Source organism: Stylophora pistillata, chromosome 3, assembly GCF_964205215.1.
Source record: "Stylophora pistillata chromosome 3, jaStyPist1.2, whole genome shotgun sequence".
Taxonomy (NCBI): Eukaryota; Metazoa; Cnidaria; class Anthozoa; order Scleractinia; family Pocilloporidae; genus Stylophora; species Stylophora pistillata.
The window spans coordinates 12,950,001-12,968,175 of record NC_142521.1 but is presented as its reverse complement, the minus strand read 5'-3'; the positions used below and the strand labels follow the sequence as shown (position 1 = coordinate 12,968,175).

General features: G+C 36.4%; 2 protein-coding genes and 1 long non-coding RNA gene across 3 annotated transcripts in view; 1 reads left to right on the top strand and 2 right to left on the bottom strand.

Moving 5' to 3' along the window:
* Positions 1 to 575: 575 nt before the first annotated feature.
* LOC148734580 (uncharacterized) lies at positions 576 to 6,029 on the bottom strand. The gene is made up of 2 exons (XR_015999457.1): positions 5,949 to 6,029; positions 576 to 2,003 (listed from the first exon to the last, which is right to left on the bottom strand). It is a non-coding gene; the product is annotated as an uncharacterized LOC148734580 (long non-coding RNA).
* Positions 6,030 to 6,474: 445 nt separating this feature from the next.
* On the bottom strand, positions 6,475 to 13,876 carry LOC111342001 (uncharacterized). The gene is made up of 13 exons (XM_088755500.1): positions 13,711 to 13,876; positions 12,868 to 13,630; positions 12,621 to 12,721; positions 12,268 to 12,502; positions 11,616 to 11,728; positions 10,902 to 11,182; positions 10,489 to 10,659; positions 10,138 to 10,234; positions 9,865 to 10,062; positions 8,853 to 9,013; positions 8,153 to 8,259; positions 7,601 to 7,963; positions 6,475 to 7,237 (listed from the first exon to the last, which is right to left on the bottom strand). The coding sequence occupies exons 1-13, from the start codon at positions 13,874 to 13,876 to the stop codon at positions 7,120 to 7,122; spliced, it is 2,874 nt and encodes a 957-aa protein (XP_088611626.1). The 3' UTR covers positions 6,475 to 7,119.
* A 39-nt stretch (positions 13,877 to 13,915) lies between these two features.
* LOC111342002 (uncharacterized) overlaps positions 13,916 to 18,175 on the top strand; it is a 4,866-nt gene continuing 606 nt past the window's right edge. The window contains exons 1-9 of the mRNA XM_022949048.2: positions 13,916 to 14,314; positions 14,702 to 14,767; positions 14,987 to 15,049; positions 15,550 to 15,588; positions 15,747 to 15,791; positions 15,932 to 15,978; positions 16,188 to 17,021; positions 17,561 to 17,614; positions 17,797 to 17,971. Coding sequence (XP_022804783.2) covers positions 14,146 to 14,314; positions 14,702 to 14,767; positions 14,987 to 15,049; positions 15,550 to 15,588; positions 15,747 to 15,791; positions 15,932 to 15,978; positions 16,188 to 17,021; positions 17,561 to 17,614; positions 17,797 to 17,971 — 1,492 coding nt within the window. The 5' untranslated portion in view covers positions 13,916 to 14,145. The remainder of the gene's footprint in view (positions 14,315 to 14,701; positions 14,768 to 14,986; positions 15,050 to 15,549; positions 15,589 to 15,746; positions 15,792 to 15,931; positions 15,979 to 16,187; positions 17,022 to 17,560; positions 17,615 to 17,796; positions 17,972 to 18,175) is intronic.

Here is an 18,175-nt window from a genome sequence, read left to right as displayed (position 1 = left end):
TGACAGGTTATTAGAGAGAATAAGTGGATGAGAAATCGCAGGGAAATCTTCATCTTTCTTCTCTTTCATCTTTCATTTGTTTCTTTTTCAGACTCCCCCCCCCCCTCTCAATAGCCATGCCCCTATTTTTCATCCACACCCCAAAAAGAAAAGGCCCTTTTTCAGACAGTTGATGAAAAAACTGGTTCAAAAAAAATTAATCTGGTTCAAAAAAATCGAACTGGTTTGGAAAAAATTAAACCAGAGGATAAAAATGAACTACAACATATACATTACAATGATAACAGTATGCAGAGTTGTCTTAGTTTCCAATTTCACAAATTTTTTGATAATTAGTCACAAACCACTCATACTAACAATTCTACCAGCAAAAGAACTTAAAAAATTTAGGGGAAAAAATCACTTTAAGACACCATGTCACCATTTAAAGCTTCAGTGTTTCAAAATTTCCAAGGTAAACATTGAATGTTTGAATTTTAATTAATAATCTCTTACTTTTTACCTGGGAGAGCAATTTCTCAAAATCTAAATGTTTTGGGGAAATTGAATGAAAGAGAAATAAGTACACATTCATATACAGTGTGATTTTCTACTTCATTATGCATGGTGTGCTCAATTAAGTGAGTAAAAATTTATGAAACAACTTAGATATCAAATCGTTTGTCTACCTGATGGTACATCAACACAGTTCATTGACCTTGCACACAATTCATCTTCATGAATTTGCTCCCGCTTTCCCCGAGCTTCTTGTCTCAACAGGATTTTCAGGATTCTCATCAAAGTCCTTTTCTGGTATGACAGTTTCCACTGGTACAAATTCTGCAAAATCTCTCATACACACAAACTGTTGATAGCCATATCTTTTACCACAACCAGATCCCACTTTTTCATTCTGATAGAGGATAAAAAGTCATAAAACAAGAGACAAGAACTGACTCATTTCACTTGATCAATTGATTTCAATATAGATTTTTTTTTCTACACGTTTATCAACTATTTTCCCAAGAATTATAGCTGTAGATTAACCTTTCTCATCTCAAATGGTGTCACTATCAATAAAAAAGAACACATAACAACTTAATGCTACAAATCACAGCTTCTGTTGGAATGTTTGTTTACATTCTTATTGGTCACTTGTAGATTTGTTGATAATTGTGAAACCAAGGGAAACTGACATTGCCCATAGCACACAAATATCAAATTTTTTTCACTAACTGTTGAACATGTGAATATTCATACTAGTCTATTCTGCTTTTAGTATTATAATGCTAGAGAACAGCTTGATTTAAGCTCTATTCCTGTTAAAATGAAAATATTACTTTGCACACGTGCAAGTGGCTTCTGTGCTCTGACACTATATAATTATGTCAAGTTCTTTGTCCTTAAATATTGCTTTGCATTCAAGAACTACATACTACTGTAGTTTCCTGAAAACTGCATCTATCAGGATCCTCGAAGAGTTCTTCAAGTGTCTTGCTCCTTGATTCACAATATTTGAGCCTCCATTCTCAATCTTGAAGTTCTAAATAGTTTTGTTTCAAGACTGTCACAATACTTTTGATCAGTACTGAACATCCACTAAGACTAGTAAAATTAAGTCAAAAATTAACTTAAAGATAACCTTCCAGTTCTAGTCCTACAATTGTGTAGACAATTCCACTTGAATCTTTCTCTTTACCAATATATCGCACAGTTCTTCTGGCTGGACTGTCCTTAATAAATGTCACAACTCTTTCATCAATCTTAAGCACTCTATCAATTCCTTGCAATGACCTTTGCTCATGTTTTCCCTTCCAAAATGACAGTATTGAATCCTTAAGACGTGTTTTTAGTTTAGCTTGAATAGTTTCTTCTTTCTTCACATGTTTTTGGGATTTTATCTCTTGCTCATCTTCTCGTGGTGTCAATTTGTCCAGTCCAACAAAAACACCAGAGTCTGGTGCACAGGTAAAGTATCGCTTGTTTCTAAATGTTCCATCACATGTTCCCAAACCTAGATTTTTCTAGATATGAGGAACCACATATTATAATCATTAGTATTGAAGACAATTGCCAACATTACCCACCATTATCATCATGACAATCATTATAACCACTGTCATTATCATTAACATCAGAAGATTGTCGTCATAACCAGTAAAGATTTAAAACCACATCAACTACTCAGTATCTAGTTTATAAAACACACCCTAATATCAGGAAGCAGGATTTTAAGATCTATATATAATCCATACTGCAAAAATAAGATTATTCCTTTGAAGGCCACACTCAACCGGAGCACTTAGCATAATGTTGTTGTTATTGTCCAAGAACTAAAATATTGTAGTTTAAATTGCCACTTTAACTTACTAAAAATCAGCAGGCAAATATAACTATTTTGGTATTCTAGAATCCATGGTTGGGTGCTTTCACAAATGTCAACTTACTCAGGAAACTGATGAGGTTGTTGTGGATAACACTGGTGTTATGGATTGCAGTATTAGTTAAGTGTTTCAAAAGTAAACAAAGTCAGGAAGTTTCCTAAATGAGGAGATCTTCAGTAATAATTTCTGGAATTCAACAAGCCAAATCTTTCAGAAAGGTCACAACTGAGAGGAACGAAGGCTCTTTGCCATTAATACTAGTTTGTAAAATTCTCAGCTATCTCTGCAAAAAAAGGTGGAGGTCAGCTTCAGAAATTAATCAGAAAGCAGAGAGATAATTTCCACGCTAACTGGCTAACATAATGAAAAAACTTGCTTTTGGTTGTTTTTGTTCTTTATTAACAGTAGCATTATTTTATGAACAGTAGCAAATTTCACTGGGTTCACCAAGATAAACCCAAAAATTTCAACAACAAAATAATAATGCACAAGATCTGACACAAATCTAAGGGTAGAGTCTATTTACAAAAGAATGAACTATACTGTTACGGTTTTAACCCTAGGTGGCAGTCCATGTGACATGAAATTGTCCACACAAGTAAATCAAGAGAAGTGAATTTTCAAAACTATAAGTACGCACATCAAAACCTATGAGTCTAAAATGAAACCGAATTAGTGTGAATGAAGCATTTATATCCTCCCCTCAGTATATTTAGTTTTCTAGGAAGGTAGAAATGGAAGACAAGATTCCAGTAGTTGAAATCAACTTCATTAAGTCTGAAGGAGTTAACTAAATACTCAAGAGATGAAACTACAAGTTTAACTTGGTGTAACATGTTAACTTCATGATAATTTTCGTTTGTTGTGTTGCTGTCTGCACGAAATACACACAATGTTAATAGTCCTTTTTACAGTTCCCGGCGCCATATTGAATGTGTAACCGCGCAAACATGATAGCGAGGTTAGTGTTGAGTCGCGTTGCGAGTTCTAGTGAGAGTTTAGTGAAATGTGGTTTTGCACTGTCCTTTTCATCGAGATATTTCGACAATGAACGATACTTTCCCTACGCAGGATATTCCTCCTTCTTCTTCGAAAGGAAGAGGAAGACACTGTGCCGCTTTGTGTTTGTGCTAATAGCTATTATGACACAGCAGGCAATTCAACAGGTCTGCATTTCTTCTAGTTTCCAAATGACTTCCAGCAGGAGTCAGATGGTGCAATCTCCTGAATCGCCAGCATGGAAAGGACGGATTCTTCATCACAAAATCATTTTTTTTTGTGCTCAGAACATTTCAAAAAAGAAGACATGCGAAAAAACGTGGGCAGGTCGCTGGAAATTGGTGAAAGGTTTATAATGTTTGTACGGTTGTTTTGTTGCTTGGATACCGAAAGAAAATGCCTGCTTTGATTTTCGGTATTGAAGTGTTTATGCTGGGATTTTTGTTTTGGGGGGGGGGGGATTTTTTTCTCCTCATTAAAAAGGTGATATTTATATTTCTTTGTGTACTGTGGTCTTATACGATATCTGTGAACTGAATGTAAAATTATAAAATTGTAATGTAGAATTAAAATGTAAAATTTTAAACTTATAAAATGATGAGTTTAATTATTATATATATGGGCAGAACCATCTCGATTTAACTGGTCAGTACCGAAAAATCTATGGAAAATGCCTGCTAAAAGGGTCCCGGTAGCAACTGTGAAAACTGAAGGAGAGTCATTTGAAGTTGAACAGGAATTATTTCAACAAGAAGTTGAAGCACCTGTGTCAACTGTCAATGCTGCTTCACCTTCACCAGCTCAAATTTAATGCTCAAATTGATTTAGGTGTAATCTTTCCTTACATTAAGAAATATTAATATTAATGTTGTTAGTACTCAGGGAAAAAAGATGATGTTGGGCTTGTAAAATCAAGATAAGGTACCATTGTACATTGTGTAAATAAGAGAAGTGATTGGCATGACAATAAAACGCGAGTTAAACTATGTTTTATGGGAAGGAGCTTCAAAATTCTATTCTTCAAACATAACATTTTGAAGAGCCTATTGACAATAATTAACATTATTATTCACAGAAGAAAAAATAAACAGTTCTGTACTGTCTAAAATAATCCTAGTTGTTGCATATTGAGCAAACTCTTGCAGCATATTCTTGTAAACAAGTTGTTGTGCTGGAGATGGGAAAGGTTCTTTCGGTTCCACATAGTTAAGATTAATCCATGTAATGCAGATTCTGGACACCAGGCTCTTGCTGATCCCAAATCTATCAGCAAGATCTTGTACAAATAACCCAGCCTTTAGTCTCATAAGTATGAGTAAAAATTCATCCAAGAATGACAGTTTCTTGAAGGCCCCGGCTTACCTCTGTTATCATCTGTTTGGTATGCTGACTCTCTTTCGACAATTTCTCTCCTTTCCAGTACTGCATCTTTGCCAGCATTGGTTCAATAAAATTATAGAAGCTTATGAGTGCTCCATAGTTTGGGAATCCAGTATAAAATAGAACCGCAGACTCATCATCTTTAATTTTGTCAATTGAAAATTGGCACGCCAATAAATATCCCCCTCGTTTTCAACTTCACTTAGTTTTTCTTTCAAGTCAGCTAATTGTACTTGCAGTAGCTCTATTTCCCGTTGCAGCTTAAGAACATCTGATTGTTGCAGGGCTGGTGAAGATGAAGCAGCATTGACAGTTGACACAGCTGCTTCAACTTCTTGGTGAAATGATTCCTGTTCAACTTCAAATGACTCTTCTTGAGTTGTCACAGTTGCTACTGGGACCCTTTAAGCAAGCATTTTCCGTGGTTTTTTCGGTACTGACTAGTTTAATCGAGATGGTTCTGCCCATATATATAATAATAAACTCATGATTTTATTAAATTTTTAATTTTACATTTTAATTTTACATTATAATTTTATAATTTTACATTCAGTTCACAGATATCGTATAAGACCACAGTGCACAAAGAGATATAAATGTCACTTTTTAATAAGAAGAAAAAAATCCCAGCATAAACACTACAATACCGAAAATCAAAGCTCCATTTTCTTTTGGTATCCAAGCAACAAAACAACCGTACAAACATTATAAACCTTTCACCAATTTCCAGCGACCTGCCCACGTTTTTTCGCATGTCTTCTGTTTTGAAATGTTCTGAGCACAAAGAAGTTGATTTTGTGATGAAGAATCCGTCCTTTCCATGCTGGCGCTTCAGGAGATTGCACCATCTGATTCGCTGCTGGACGTCATTCGGAAACGAGTAGAAATGCAGACCTGTTGGATTGCCTGTTGTGTCATAATAGCTATTAGCACAAACAAAAAGCGGCACAGTGTCTTCCTCTTCCTTTCGAAGAAGAAGGAGGAATATCCTGCGTAGGGAAAGTATCGTTCATTGTCGAAATATTTCGATGAAAAGGACAGAGCACCACCACATTTCACTAAACTCTCACTAGAACTCGCAACGCGACTCAACACTAACCTCGCTATCATGTTTGCGCGGTTACACATCCAATATGGCGCCGGGAACTGTAAAAAGGGCTATTGTAACAGTCAGCAACATGACTTGACTAGTGAATGAGTACTTACGATGAGCTCAACTCCAAACCAAGTTCCCAGATTGGGCGGTATAATTCGCCTTTATACCAAACAACACCAGGTAAAACCTTTAGATAGATGATAGATACCCTTGCGAACTGAATTCCCAGTTTTCTGGGAATTCCTAGGAATTCCTAGGAATTCCTAGGAATACTAAAAAATTCCCAATTATGCAAATGAGCTCCTACTTGAACAGCTTGGAATTACTGGGAATTTCTGAGAAAGGAAGATTATTCCTAGGAATTCCTAGGAATTCCTAGGAATACTAAAAAATTCCCAATTATGCAAATAAGCTCTTATTTGAAAAGCTTGGAATTACTGGGAATTTCTGGGTAAGGAAGATTCTTGTTTTGTGAGGACGTGGAATTCCTAGGAATTCCTAGGAATTCTCAGCTCCACCAACTCTAAGAAGGGTGGAATTCTTAGGAATTTCTGGGAATTGAATTTGAGGCAATTCAATTCTTTGAGGCTGTTCAATTCTTTGAGGCTATACAAAATTTACCACGAGATATACATACTACGTATATAACTTGCTATGTTTATAACTTAAAAATCATAAATTTCAATTATTTAAACTAAGTTCTAGTAAATGACTTTACATTAAAAAAGCAGCAGTCAATTAAATAAAATACAAATTGCCAATTAATCCAATGTATACTTTACTTATCACAGATTTTGCTTTCTAACCTCAATTAGGACTCTTGGATTCCATGATCACAAACGTTTTTATTGTGATGCCAAATAATTTACCAGCGTATGCCCACAGATGTGCAAAAATTACAAAACATTCATCAGCTGTTCCTTGATACACACCTCCCACATGTGTAACAATAATTACATTTATTAATTACTGTTATCTATGCTAAAAGAACTTAATGTTGGATATGGATGTAAGTAATACCTCCCTAACATACATTTACTGGTTGCCTCTGTTGGAAAACCTTGAAAGTCAAGCTCAGTTGCCCCAAACACTATCAGAGACTTTTTGTTCAGATTGTATCCTTTAGTTAGTAGAAATTTCAAGCCTTTGACAAATTCAGCACCTAGTTAATCTTTCTTTTTTCAAGATTGTTGTTGCTGCTTTTTCTTTTGCTCTGTTTTTGATACTGATTGATGTAGTTGTTTCCTTTTTTTATTCTTACAAAATGTTACTTCTCGTTGATCATCCGCACACTCCGCAAACATTTGGTATGCGAACAAGACAGAGGTGGTCACTGTTCCCTTCAAGAAATAACACCTTTTCCTTGATTTCTTCAATTCGTTTCACTTGAAACTCTGATCTGAAAATATTTTTCAAACAGGACTTGTTAGCAATGAGGAAGAGAAACAGAGTCTCTTCTCATAACTTACTTTCTTAAATGCACCAATCACTAGACCTCCTACAAAATATTACTTGTATTACTGGTGCAAAATACAAGTCTTTCTTTATATACAAATTAAAAGTTCAAGTCACACTTCAATAAAAACAGTACTAATGTTTACCTGTTGTCCACCTCTGAGACTCAGTCAGCTATCAACAAAATTGTTTTATATGTTATAGGTCTGGCATAAAAAATTTACTTGTAGCATATAATGACAAGCTTAGAGAAAATCAATTCTGACAATTTAATACTTCAACTGCTTTCGCTCAAATTTATCTATACCTTTCTTGTTTCATCCTTAATGTGTGATGACCAGCCTCACTAAAGAAGAATGGATTCTGGAGATCCGGCTTCACTTCTCTAAAAACTGCCAAGGTGATCCCGGACTGCCTATCCCACACAAAGAACTCTACCTCTCCAACCTTGCCACACACAAACAAGACAACATAAGCATTTCGCTTTATCATTCTGGTATACTCCTTAGAGTAAAACACTTTTCCATTCTTTACAATTCGTAGCACTTTAAATTTGTTGCCTCCACTGACTTCCTCATCAATCATCTCCATTATCTCCTGTGGTAGCCCTACCAATTTCTTGGCCCCTCCAGCAATGAAGCAATTCTCTGCCTTCTTAAGATTTTTAACTCTAATACATGAAAGGAAAAAATAAGTAGATTGATATATTTAGTAATTGCGGGGTGTCTTTCAAGTATAAAAGAAGTTGTCTGTAGTGTAAAAAAGCTAATTCAGATGATGATGATAATGATTTCTATCAATATTACTAAAACTGTAGTAAAAAATCAGACAAGTACACTTAAAGCAAAATATCACTTACTCTCTTTTGGTGTTCAGCATTCTTTTGACAAAATCCTTGACCACACCATTTTCCAACATATCTACCTCACATCTTAAGCGACTCTGTGCATGAAGCATCCATACAACCTAGTAACAAATTCAAAATTGCACATTTGATGCTAGTAGTTCATTTTTCCAAATGGAGTTGTAAAAGTAAGTTCTTCATTTACTTGATTTAAATCATAACGGTTTTTGAGTTGGAAAAGTAAGTTCTTCATTATACTCTATTTAAATTTATAACAGTTGAATTATACAGAGGAAACCTATTAGCTGTTTGGACACCAGGGGTCAAGGGAATTGAGCCATACTAACAGGGTTAAGGGCAAATATCTTAACTGGTTCTGACATATACTTTTGCATTTTTAAATAACTAAATTATTCAATAAACATCTGGAATACAGAAACTTTATGTGCAGACAATATTAACCAAGGGAACTTTGTTGAACATAACTGAATTCTATAATTAAAACAATAACAAACTTGGCTATACATATTCTTCTCAAAAACAATAGTCATGACTTAACTTCATGTTACATTAGTTAAACATTGTTTTTCAGGAATTATATTTGTTTTGTTTGGACAACGAAATTGACCATAACAACAAGGAACCATATAAATGAGGTGACCTGATAAGGTGGGGTGGTGTTAAGGTGTAACTGTTGTGGGGTTGCTAAAAGTACCTGTCTACAAACATTTCCTGTGCCATGTGTCAAGTCCATAATGGTTCCATTCATGTCTTCAAACCCAAAGGTGGACCATGCCCACAGTGGACCCCATCCTTCCACATAGTCAGCTAGATGGGCACCAGTGTTGTGAACATTGAGACCACAACTGCCATTACCTTTAAATGTGGGGGAAAACACACTATTTATAGCCATGCACTTTTGTTGACCATCAGTCAATGGGTGAATTCACCCTAAGAACATACTTTACCATAGCTTTGGTTTTTTCTATTTAACAATTATTCGCCGAATGCAAGGTGAATATCATCTAATAATCCCTGAGACGAAGTCGAGGGGATTATTCGACAATATTCCCCGAACCTGAGGTGAATAATTGTTTTAGTATAATTTCAGAGCTGAACAAAAGAGAAATTTCTAAAATCATAACATTTTAGTAACACTTACTAGCATTTTTTTTAACATTTTATATAAACCGCGTGGAGCGATTTATACAGCGTCATTAAGGAACCACTCAACCAATCCGATTGCTGGAAACTCTTTGCTCAGCTCTGAAATTATACTAATATTACCCATACAGACAGAGGCATAACATCATCAACCCATCAGGATAAAAAAACTCCCCAAAAACTCATCAGAGCCACAAACCAATTTCGTCTTTGTGGAGTAGCAATGCAACAAGAATAATTGATTTTCTGTCATTTCTTTTAACAAAAATAAACAAGAAAAGCCCCAGAGGTATTATTAGTATCCAATCTGCTATTTCTCCTCTTTGATTGAAATATACATTATTGTCACTCAAGATATTTGACAGTGGTTTAAGAATGTTTGTTTGGTAGAGTGAGACAAGTCTAGTACAATTGACCTAGAAAAAAAAAGATAACAACAATATAAAGTACATAGAAAACTGGTATTGGCAGGTGTAAAATCCTTAGTGAGCCTACAGTGTAATGGTAATAATATGAAATCAGGCACTGGATGTAGAGTTCAGACTGTCACTGAGTTTTCTTACCATACAATTCTTGAAAATCCTTGTAGAATGTCTGTAGGAGATCTCGAGCTCTTGCAATCTGTGCTGGTGTTATTCCATCACCAAGAAGAATATAAACCCCCTCTGCCAAATGTGCAAAGTGGCACAGGTACTTATCAGGAAGGTAACCAACCAAGCATGGAAGTGAATAGTACAGCAACCAAGACTGCAACTCTGAAGCTTAAAAAAAAAGTTTGTTAGAGCTTAATGTTACCTCCCTGTATCATCGAGCCACTGTTCCATTAAAGTACACACCTTTCAAGTTCTTAAAATGTTTCTCCATGTCTCTCGGTAGACGTGTCAAGAAGTCTGGGGGTCTCATCTTGAGAATGCGTTTATTGATACTTTTAACCTGCAATTGATTCAGTGTTAGTCACACCATATTTCTTGCAAACAGTACGTACAAATGATAACCAACAATTCTATTATGTGAATCTAGTATAACATGTTTTCACAACAACACAGTTACACTAAACACCCTGTCACACGTGTACATGTATATTGACCATGATTACTCTGTTAACAAATGAAACACTCAAATCTTAACTTAGCTGTGACAGTCTACATATTTTCTATAACCTGCAGTTATAATTTAATTATTAGTACCTGTCCTCCAATAAAGTATGGCTTCTTGGAATTAGTTGCTGAGAACCATTTGTACAGAAGGGTCTTTGTAACACCCAATAAGCAGCCATGCATATAGTCAGGAACCATACCCAATACTACATCAAACCAAGGCATCATTGCAAGGCTAGTGACATCATAGACACCTACAACCTAACAATCAGCACCAGTAATAATCAGTGGTAGCAAAACAACAACAACAGCAATAGGAAACTTAACAGATGACACAGGATTAACTACTGTTTTAGTCCTATTCCCCTGTATATTTCCTAAAAAAAGGACTGGTATTTGTACATTTTCAGGTGGTGTCTTAAATGGCAAGCTTTAATGTATTGTCTTTACATGAAGCTCAAGTGTATCACTATAAAGCAGTGTAACATGACAATCATTTTAACCTTTTTATTCTCTCTGTTTCCAGAGAGACCATTCCTTAAAAAACTCTCATGGGTACGCTTTGAGACTGCTTCAGTGGGAGTCCGGTAGGGATAGCAACGTGTATGCCCTTTTCCTTGTTTAACCACAACACCAGGTTCTTCACAGGTGAGACAACCAAATTGTCCATTGTGCTGTGCCATACAAGTGAGATATGCTTTGCCCTGCAAATCAGTGGACCCCAGAATTACTGCAGCTTTAATAGTGATTGGCAGCTCCTCACAATCTGGATTCACCTGAAGACCTGCATGATAAATAACAACAAGGAATTGCAAAGTAGAAAGGAATCATTTTAAGGAAGCTCATAAATAGAGCTTTTGGTCATGTGTGCAGGACTAACGTATAAATTGCCCAAGATGTCACATAGAAAGAAACATAATCAAGATTTCAAGTGAAAAACTGGAAATAAAAGGTGAAAGTTAATCTGTCACTTTTTTAAATACAATTTTGCTCAATAACCTTTGCTTAATTTTTCATACATGGCTCCAGATGAGGAATACCTGAATACTAATACACATAACATATTGCACTCACCAGGGACATAGTAATTTATTGTTGTTGAGAAGTTGAATCTATATGCACATTGTATATGGCCTCACACTGCCATCCTACAGTCCTAAGCTCACACATCTCAGTAATCATGTTACAGTACATGTATAATCATTTTTTTACCTTACCTTCGTCATACAAATGAACCATCTCAGATGCAAAAGGTTCAAAGTAAACATGAAATGGTGGTTTGCCTTTACCCTGCCAAATTCCCCACATTAACATGTTCTGTTTGGAAAACCTGATATGAATCAGAAAGGTACAGAACGCATTGTTGATTTACATGCATTATACACTCATTATTATTATATTCTATGGAAACTGTTAAATTCTATATTTTAAAATTATTATTATTATTATTTCAGTCACACCTATGTGAGGCAACCTTTACCCATTTAACACCAGATACTGAATAAAAGCATGATATGTAGTAAGGAATATTGCATGGTCTTTTCAATAGCATTGTTAGAAAGGGAAAATCTGGAAATTATGCACTAACATTCAAGGTTATGTCAACAAGGGAACATTTTTATGAGCCCAAAAATCAGTCTTGGTTTAATAATAAATGGATCCACAATCCTCAGTACTACACACTAACAATACCTTAGACCTTAGGCAAAACTAGATTTTTAAAATATGCATTTTTCTGGTTGGGCTTTGGGCGTGTAAGCATGCATACCACATACTATGTAATTGTAAAAGGTCTTCCAAACATTTACTTTCTTGCTTATAGTTGTTTGGGGCTGTTTTCTTAGTGGAACTTGCAAACAGCAAACTAACCTTTCTGGTGATGACAGTTCATTGATAGCAAGGAAAACTGGCCATAAAGAAACACTGGAGGATGAATACAGAGGTGCACCATCTGTATTGAAAATGAAGCTAATATTGAGCTTGCTATGTAGAAATTGGCCCTCTTTGCACAGTGCCATGTAGAACTTGCCATCTAGTATGTCTGTTAAAATTGATTGACCACGGCGTTTTATTCTTTCTTGAATGGTGAACCATACCTCTTTGCCTAGGATGGAATTTAATTACCCTATAAGAAGATGTCACATCCAATCTCCAATATTTAGCAAGTGTGAGTATTGTTTTCAATTTCTACTATCTTTGTTTATAAGCACTTAAAAACTTACGAAGCAAAAGATCCTTCAGTTGGTTTTTGATATTAACTGTGACAAAACTGTTTTTGTGCTCCTTTTTTCCTTGCTGGGATTCACTTCCTTTGTATCTGAGACTTAAGGAAAAAAAAGAAGACAATCAACACAAAGCAAGGGCGTTTAAAGTCCACATGAAGAAAGGCATAACAGATTCCTAAATTTTTCAATACTCCACCTCTACTCATTCAGTACCTCTAAATGTAGATTTGTTCTTTAAACTTACCCCACACAGCCTGATGTGGAACAACGAAAGCTGTTTTCATCATCCAAGGGAAACAGCCTGTGACATACTTCGCAAATGTCATACACGTGGAACTCACATTGTCCGCACACTTCTTGAACTTTTCTGTAATTGAGAGACTTGAAAGTTACACTTTCGGGACAAGTCACTTTAACCAAATCGATTAAATCCTTCGCAGCTTCATTTGTCATACAGTGTCTTGAAACATAGGCCAAAACTGCCTTGCATGCTTTTTCATCGTGAGTGAACAACCCAGAATCAACATTGACAGTATCGTCATCATCTTGTTCATCTTCATCTGATGAATAACACTGGCCTTCAAATTCACCCTCATCAGACTCAGAAGTCACTAAACAAGAGTCTTCGCTGGAAGAAATCTCACTGCACTCACTATCCCTCTCTCCACTAAGTGTTTCATTTAACCTCGTGTCTTTGTTGTCAACACCCCTTTCCAAGCTCGGGAATGCTTCGGACTGTGCATATCTATTGGAAGGCGAGAATTCCAACGCACCTCTGTAATCGCATATAGTCGCTTCTATCTCCTGTGCAAGTATTTCTTCGCTGTGGGACACACTTGATACTGTTGGAACCACTGCTACTTTAGTGGAATCGATAGACTCAGGAATCGTGCTGGCCGTGTTAGCACATGTTGCTGAACGCTTGTTACGGTCAGACTTCGTTGATTTAGGCACTGGTACACTGGGATCTTCGAGGTATCTCTTGTACTTCCTAATGTGGTATCCTTCTGTTATAAAAATGAGGGCAAAACACAATTTGTAATCAATGATAATAACAATCTGTTTTTTGGCTTGTGTTATTTCTCACCTTTGCCGTGAACACAACTCAAGTGGGTTTCGAGTCTTTGTTTCCTCGACAGCTTTCGGCCACAAATCGTGCATTTGAAGTATGTTCGATTTTTGTCGATTATTTCAACGTGGAGGGAGTTATCATTATTTATAACATCGTCAGCACGTGGACTCAAGGTATCCATCACTCCAGAGCACGTCAGAGAGCTGTTCAGGTCAGAGAGTCGTCAGAGTGATGGTGACCGATGACCAGCAGTTTGGCGCGGAAACTGCAGTCGCACAAGCCAGCAGATTCTTTGCTAGCCAATGACCATTCCCAAAAGACGCACGTGATCATACTCATGATCGGAAACAAAGAAATCTCCATTTCGCGCTCATCTTTGAATGTTTTTTTTCATAGGTTAATTGTGATCGCTCGTGCGTTATACAATTTTTTTCCCAACTATTGCTAAAGATGGTCTTTATCGTGGTTCAATGGCAGAACGAGAATAGCGTGAGTGTTGTTAACGAAAAACAAGTGGTTGGCGCCGTCGACCTGAAAGAAGGTACAACCGTTGATATATCGACCGGCACCAACAAAGGTCGCGTGGCCATTTACAAGGCTACCATTTTGAAAGTTTGCGGTGAGTACATATTGCGATATTCGGTACGTGATCAAAATCTTACCAAAGAATAGACATGTAACGTCTTCAATTAAGCATACACAACACTTAAAGCTCGACCCAACCGAAACTCGAATGATTCTGTGAATCGCACCCGTCACTTGCATGCCGCAGTTCTTATACTCACACTTTACAATGAAATAAATCCTTCAGTAAGGTTTCAGGATTATTTTAATCACGTTTGGGAACAATCTGATCCTGCCTTATCCTGCCTAATGCTTTGAAAAAATTCAACTTTTTGCATTATTAATTAAGGCGGGATTTAGTCAAAAAGGTGAATGCATTAAGGGTAATCGCGTGATTGGCGGGAAAACCAACTAATGAATTTTATTCTTGGATTTTTATCAGCGACAAAGGCACAGGCCCTTGAGATTGAGAAAAGTCTCCTGACACCCGCAGCTGCGGAGACTACAGGTAATATCGAAAGCTTTCATTGAGTGGAAATAGGGGATTTAGTAAAACTGTCTCCCAGAAGAGGCAAAGCTACATGTTGTTTAGCTGAGTGTAACAGTAGAATTCCGATCTTCATCCGATCTTTTCAATACTATGAAAAAAGTCATATGCAGTCCTCAACCATCTATTTCTTACAATAGTACCCATGTTGTAGTCATCATATGGTTGCCATGTTTGCAGGAGATGAGAAAAGGAAGAGACCGAGGAAGCCTTCACAGAAAGTGAAGGAGAATGTTGAAGGAGGTCAGGCTTAACAATTAGCCCCAGTAATTTATAGATTTGCATTTTAAAAAATTTATATTGTCTTTGTCTATGGCTCACTTTGATCTTAGATTGTAAATGTTACCATGAATGAATACGAACCCTAACCCCAACCCACAGCAAAACAGCTCATTGTAAAACTAGGGATAGTTTTCACTAACATTTGCTCTAACTGTTGAATGTTGGCTGTTGAGGAGGGGCTGAGGAAGGATGTCAAAAATCAAGAAATTAAAAATTTTTTAAAACAGATAAATCATTAAGAAAACCAGCATTTGCTGTGATTCAGTGCTTCCATGATGTACCCATAAAATCATTGGCTAAATCACTTAGAAAAGCCAGCCACTTTTTCCAAAAATGTAAGAAAGTAAAAGAAATGTAAAAATGATTGGCTACTTTAGTCAAACCAGCTACCTAATTCAAATTTTATTGAAACCCATGCCTGACTCAAAATAATCTAATTACAATTGAATTTATATACTCAGATGAAGGAAAAGATCAAGAAGATGTGGATAATGATACAGGTAATGGTCTCTTAGTTTTCAATAGTTTTATGAGAAATGTTAACAAGATGGATACTTTGTCTTAGTGGGATTTTTGTCTTTGCTTTTAGTTTCTATTCTTGTCTTTAATTTATTGTCACTGATATAATTCTAAATTCCATGAAATTTCTTTGTTCCAGATCAGTTTTCACAAAAGAAGAGGAGAATGAACAAGAAAGGGAAAGGTAACTTTAGAATTGCAAGCTCACTGTATATTCTCAAGTTCGCATCCTCAGTATATTTTTTGAGAGGGCATTTGCTAGAATCCAATTCCAAAAATAGATCCATCTAAAGGAGGTAATTTCTGTCAATCCCACTACTGTAGATGCAGACAAGGAAGAGGAAAAAAGGAGAGAGACAGAGAAGAAGAAGGTAATGTTGAGCTTATAGTATACACACTAACGTTATTGGTACATTAGTTTCACCTGTTGTTCTAATTGCTGGCGAGTCTTGGTGATTCTTTTTATCCCTGGTATGAGTTGTGCTTTTCAGTTCCAAAGATATGTGTGGCAGGAAAAGCATGTAAACAACATCCTAATAACCACAGTATGTCACCTTTTTTTTTTTCTCTGTCTGCAAAGCTGCAACAGTCAGTGCAAGAAGAGCGGGTTGCCAAAATCCTTCACGGTCTGCGCAAACCAGAGCTGGTTCAAGTACTTGACAGAGAGGAGCCAGCAATGCATCATGCTGAAGTTACAATAACAAAAACAACACCTGCCAAACAGAAGAGCACCACAATATCCCAATCTCAGACCACACCGTTAGTCAACCACAGTTCAAGCACAAACATCATCTCATCACATGGATATTCACCACCTCAGGCCACACCATTACTCGACCACAGTTCAGATACACACACCACTATATCACAAACACATTCACCAACTCATAACACACCTTCGCTCAACTACAGTTCACGCACACACACTGTTACATCACATACATACTCACCAATGCAGAACACACCATTACTCAACCACAGTTCATGCAGAAACACCATTCTGTCACATACATATTCACCAACTCAGAACTCATCAGCATTCAAACACAGCACTGGTAGGCACACCAACAAATCACACAAACATACACCACTAACTGACCACAATTCACACACAACTTTGCAGAGTGCATCTATCACTCCTCCCCAAAAAATTGACCTAGACACATACCCTACACCATTATCTCGTCACATGTCTCCGAAAAGCTTCACAGAATTGCTTAACCTGGTGGATGATGACTGTGAAAATGTGCCATTGGCAGACTCACCTCCTAAAACTCTACCTAAAACCATTGGCAATCCAAACTGGGAGTCATTTGCATCCCATTTCACTCATGAATTTGAGTGGTTGAAGGCAGAGGTGGATGGCCTGAGAAATGAGGTGAAACACCTGAGAAGGACAGTGAGGGAGCTAAAGGTAAATAGAGCTTTAGAAGTCAGAATCATCTGATGATCTCAAGTGAAACTTCGAACGATATGTTTGAGTTTCAGAATTTGCTGCAAGTAAAACAATTTTTGGAACAGTTTTGGCTATGGGGAAAAAGCAGGTTTGAGAAAACAAATTAGTAATAAATTAATAGCCATGTTTCAAAGGAAATTAATCTTAGAAACGTTCCTGTTTCTAGATTTTTTAAAAATTTTATTTTATGTAAAATGCATGGCAATCCACATTTTCTATTTTGGATTTCATTAAGTCTTGGTCGCTAACACCCAGCTTTTCCTCAAATTCACAACCTTCATATCTAAAATACCTTTGGGTTAGATGTTTACTTTAACTGAAGTCTGCATCACAACTGAAAATTATTACTAGTGAAGGAAATAATAGCTGGATAAAGATTGCTTTCAAGAGTTTTGAGTGTTTTGGGCTTTTAAACTCAATTTTCTATGACAAACTCATCAGTATTATGTTCTTTCAGCATATATTGATGCTCAGATGAAAACTTTTCTTTCATTTAGGCAAACCCAAGTTCTGTCCAGGTAAATGCCAGTCAACCACAACAGACTCAAGAGGTAATAAAAATGACACTTCTTGCCTGAAAAATGAAATACTGTAAGTCAATGCCCTTACAAAGTTCTTTTTCCTTTAGTTTGATATGGCAAATATGTTAAGAAAATTAATGCTTTAACTCCTGTAACAACAGGCATCTTTAAGAAATAATTGTATTTCCTAAATTATCTTTTTTCCCCTGCAGAACCAGTTGTTGGAAATGATTAGGAACACAACAAAACCCCTTGATGGATTGAAAGCTTTACTTTATGAACTCTTTACACCTGAGGAAGTAAGGCAATCATCCCTTAAGGGTAGGACAACTGTCACAGGAGGGGAAAGTGTTGGCCTTCAGAGGCAAAAGCTTGACCTTATCTACTGTAAGTTCTAGATTCATAATACAAACTATGATTAAACAAACCTGACTGCATAAAGAAGCCCTCCTTAATTAAAACAAAAAAATGTATTCAGCCTATTTTTAGTAAAATGTATGAAAAAGATGCACTTATTCCACTACACCAGTCATTCAATATAAAAGTGATTTCCCTATCCTGACTGCTATTTTTCCAATGAATGCCCTTTTC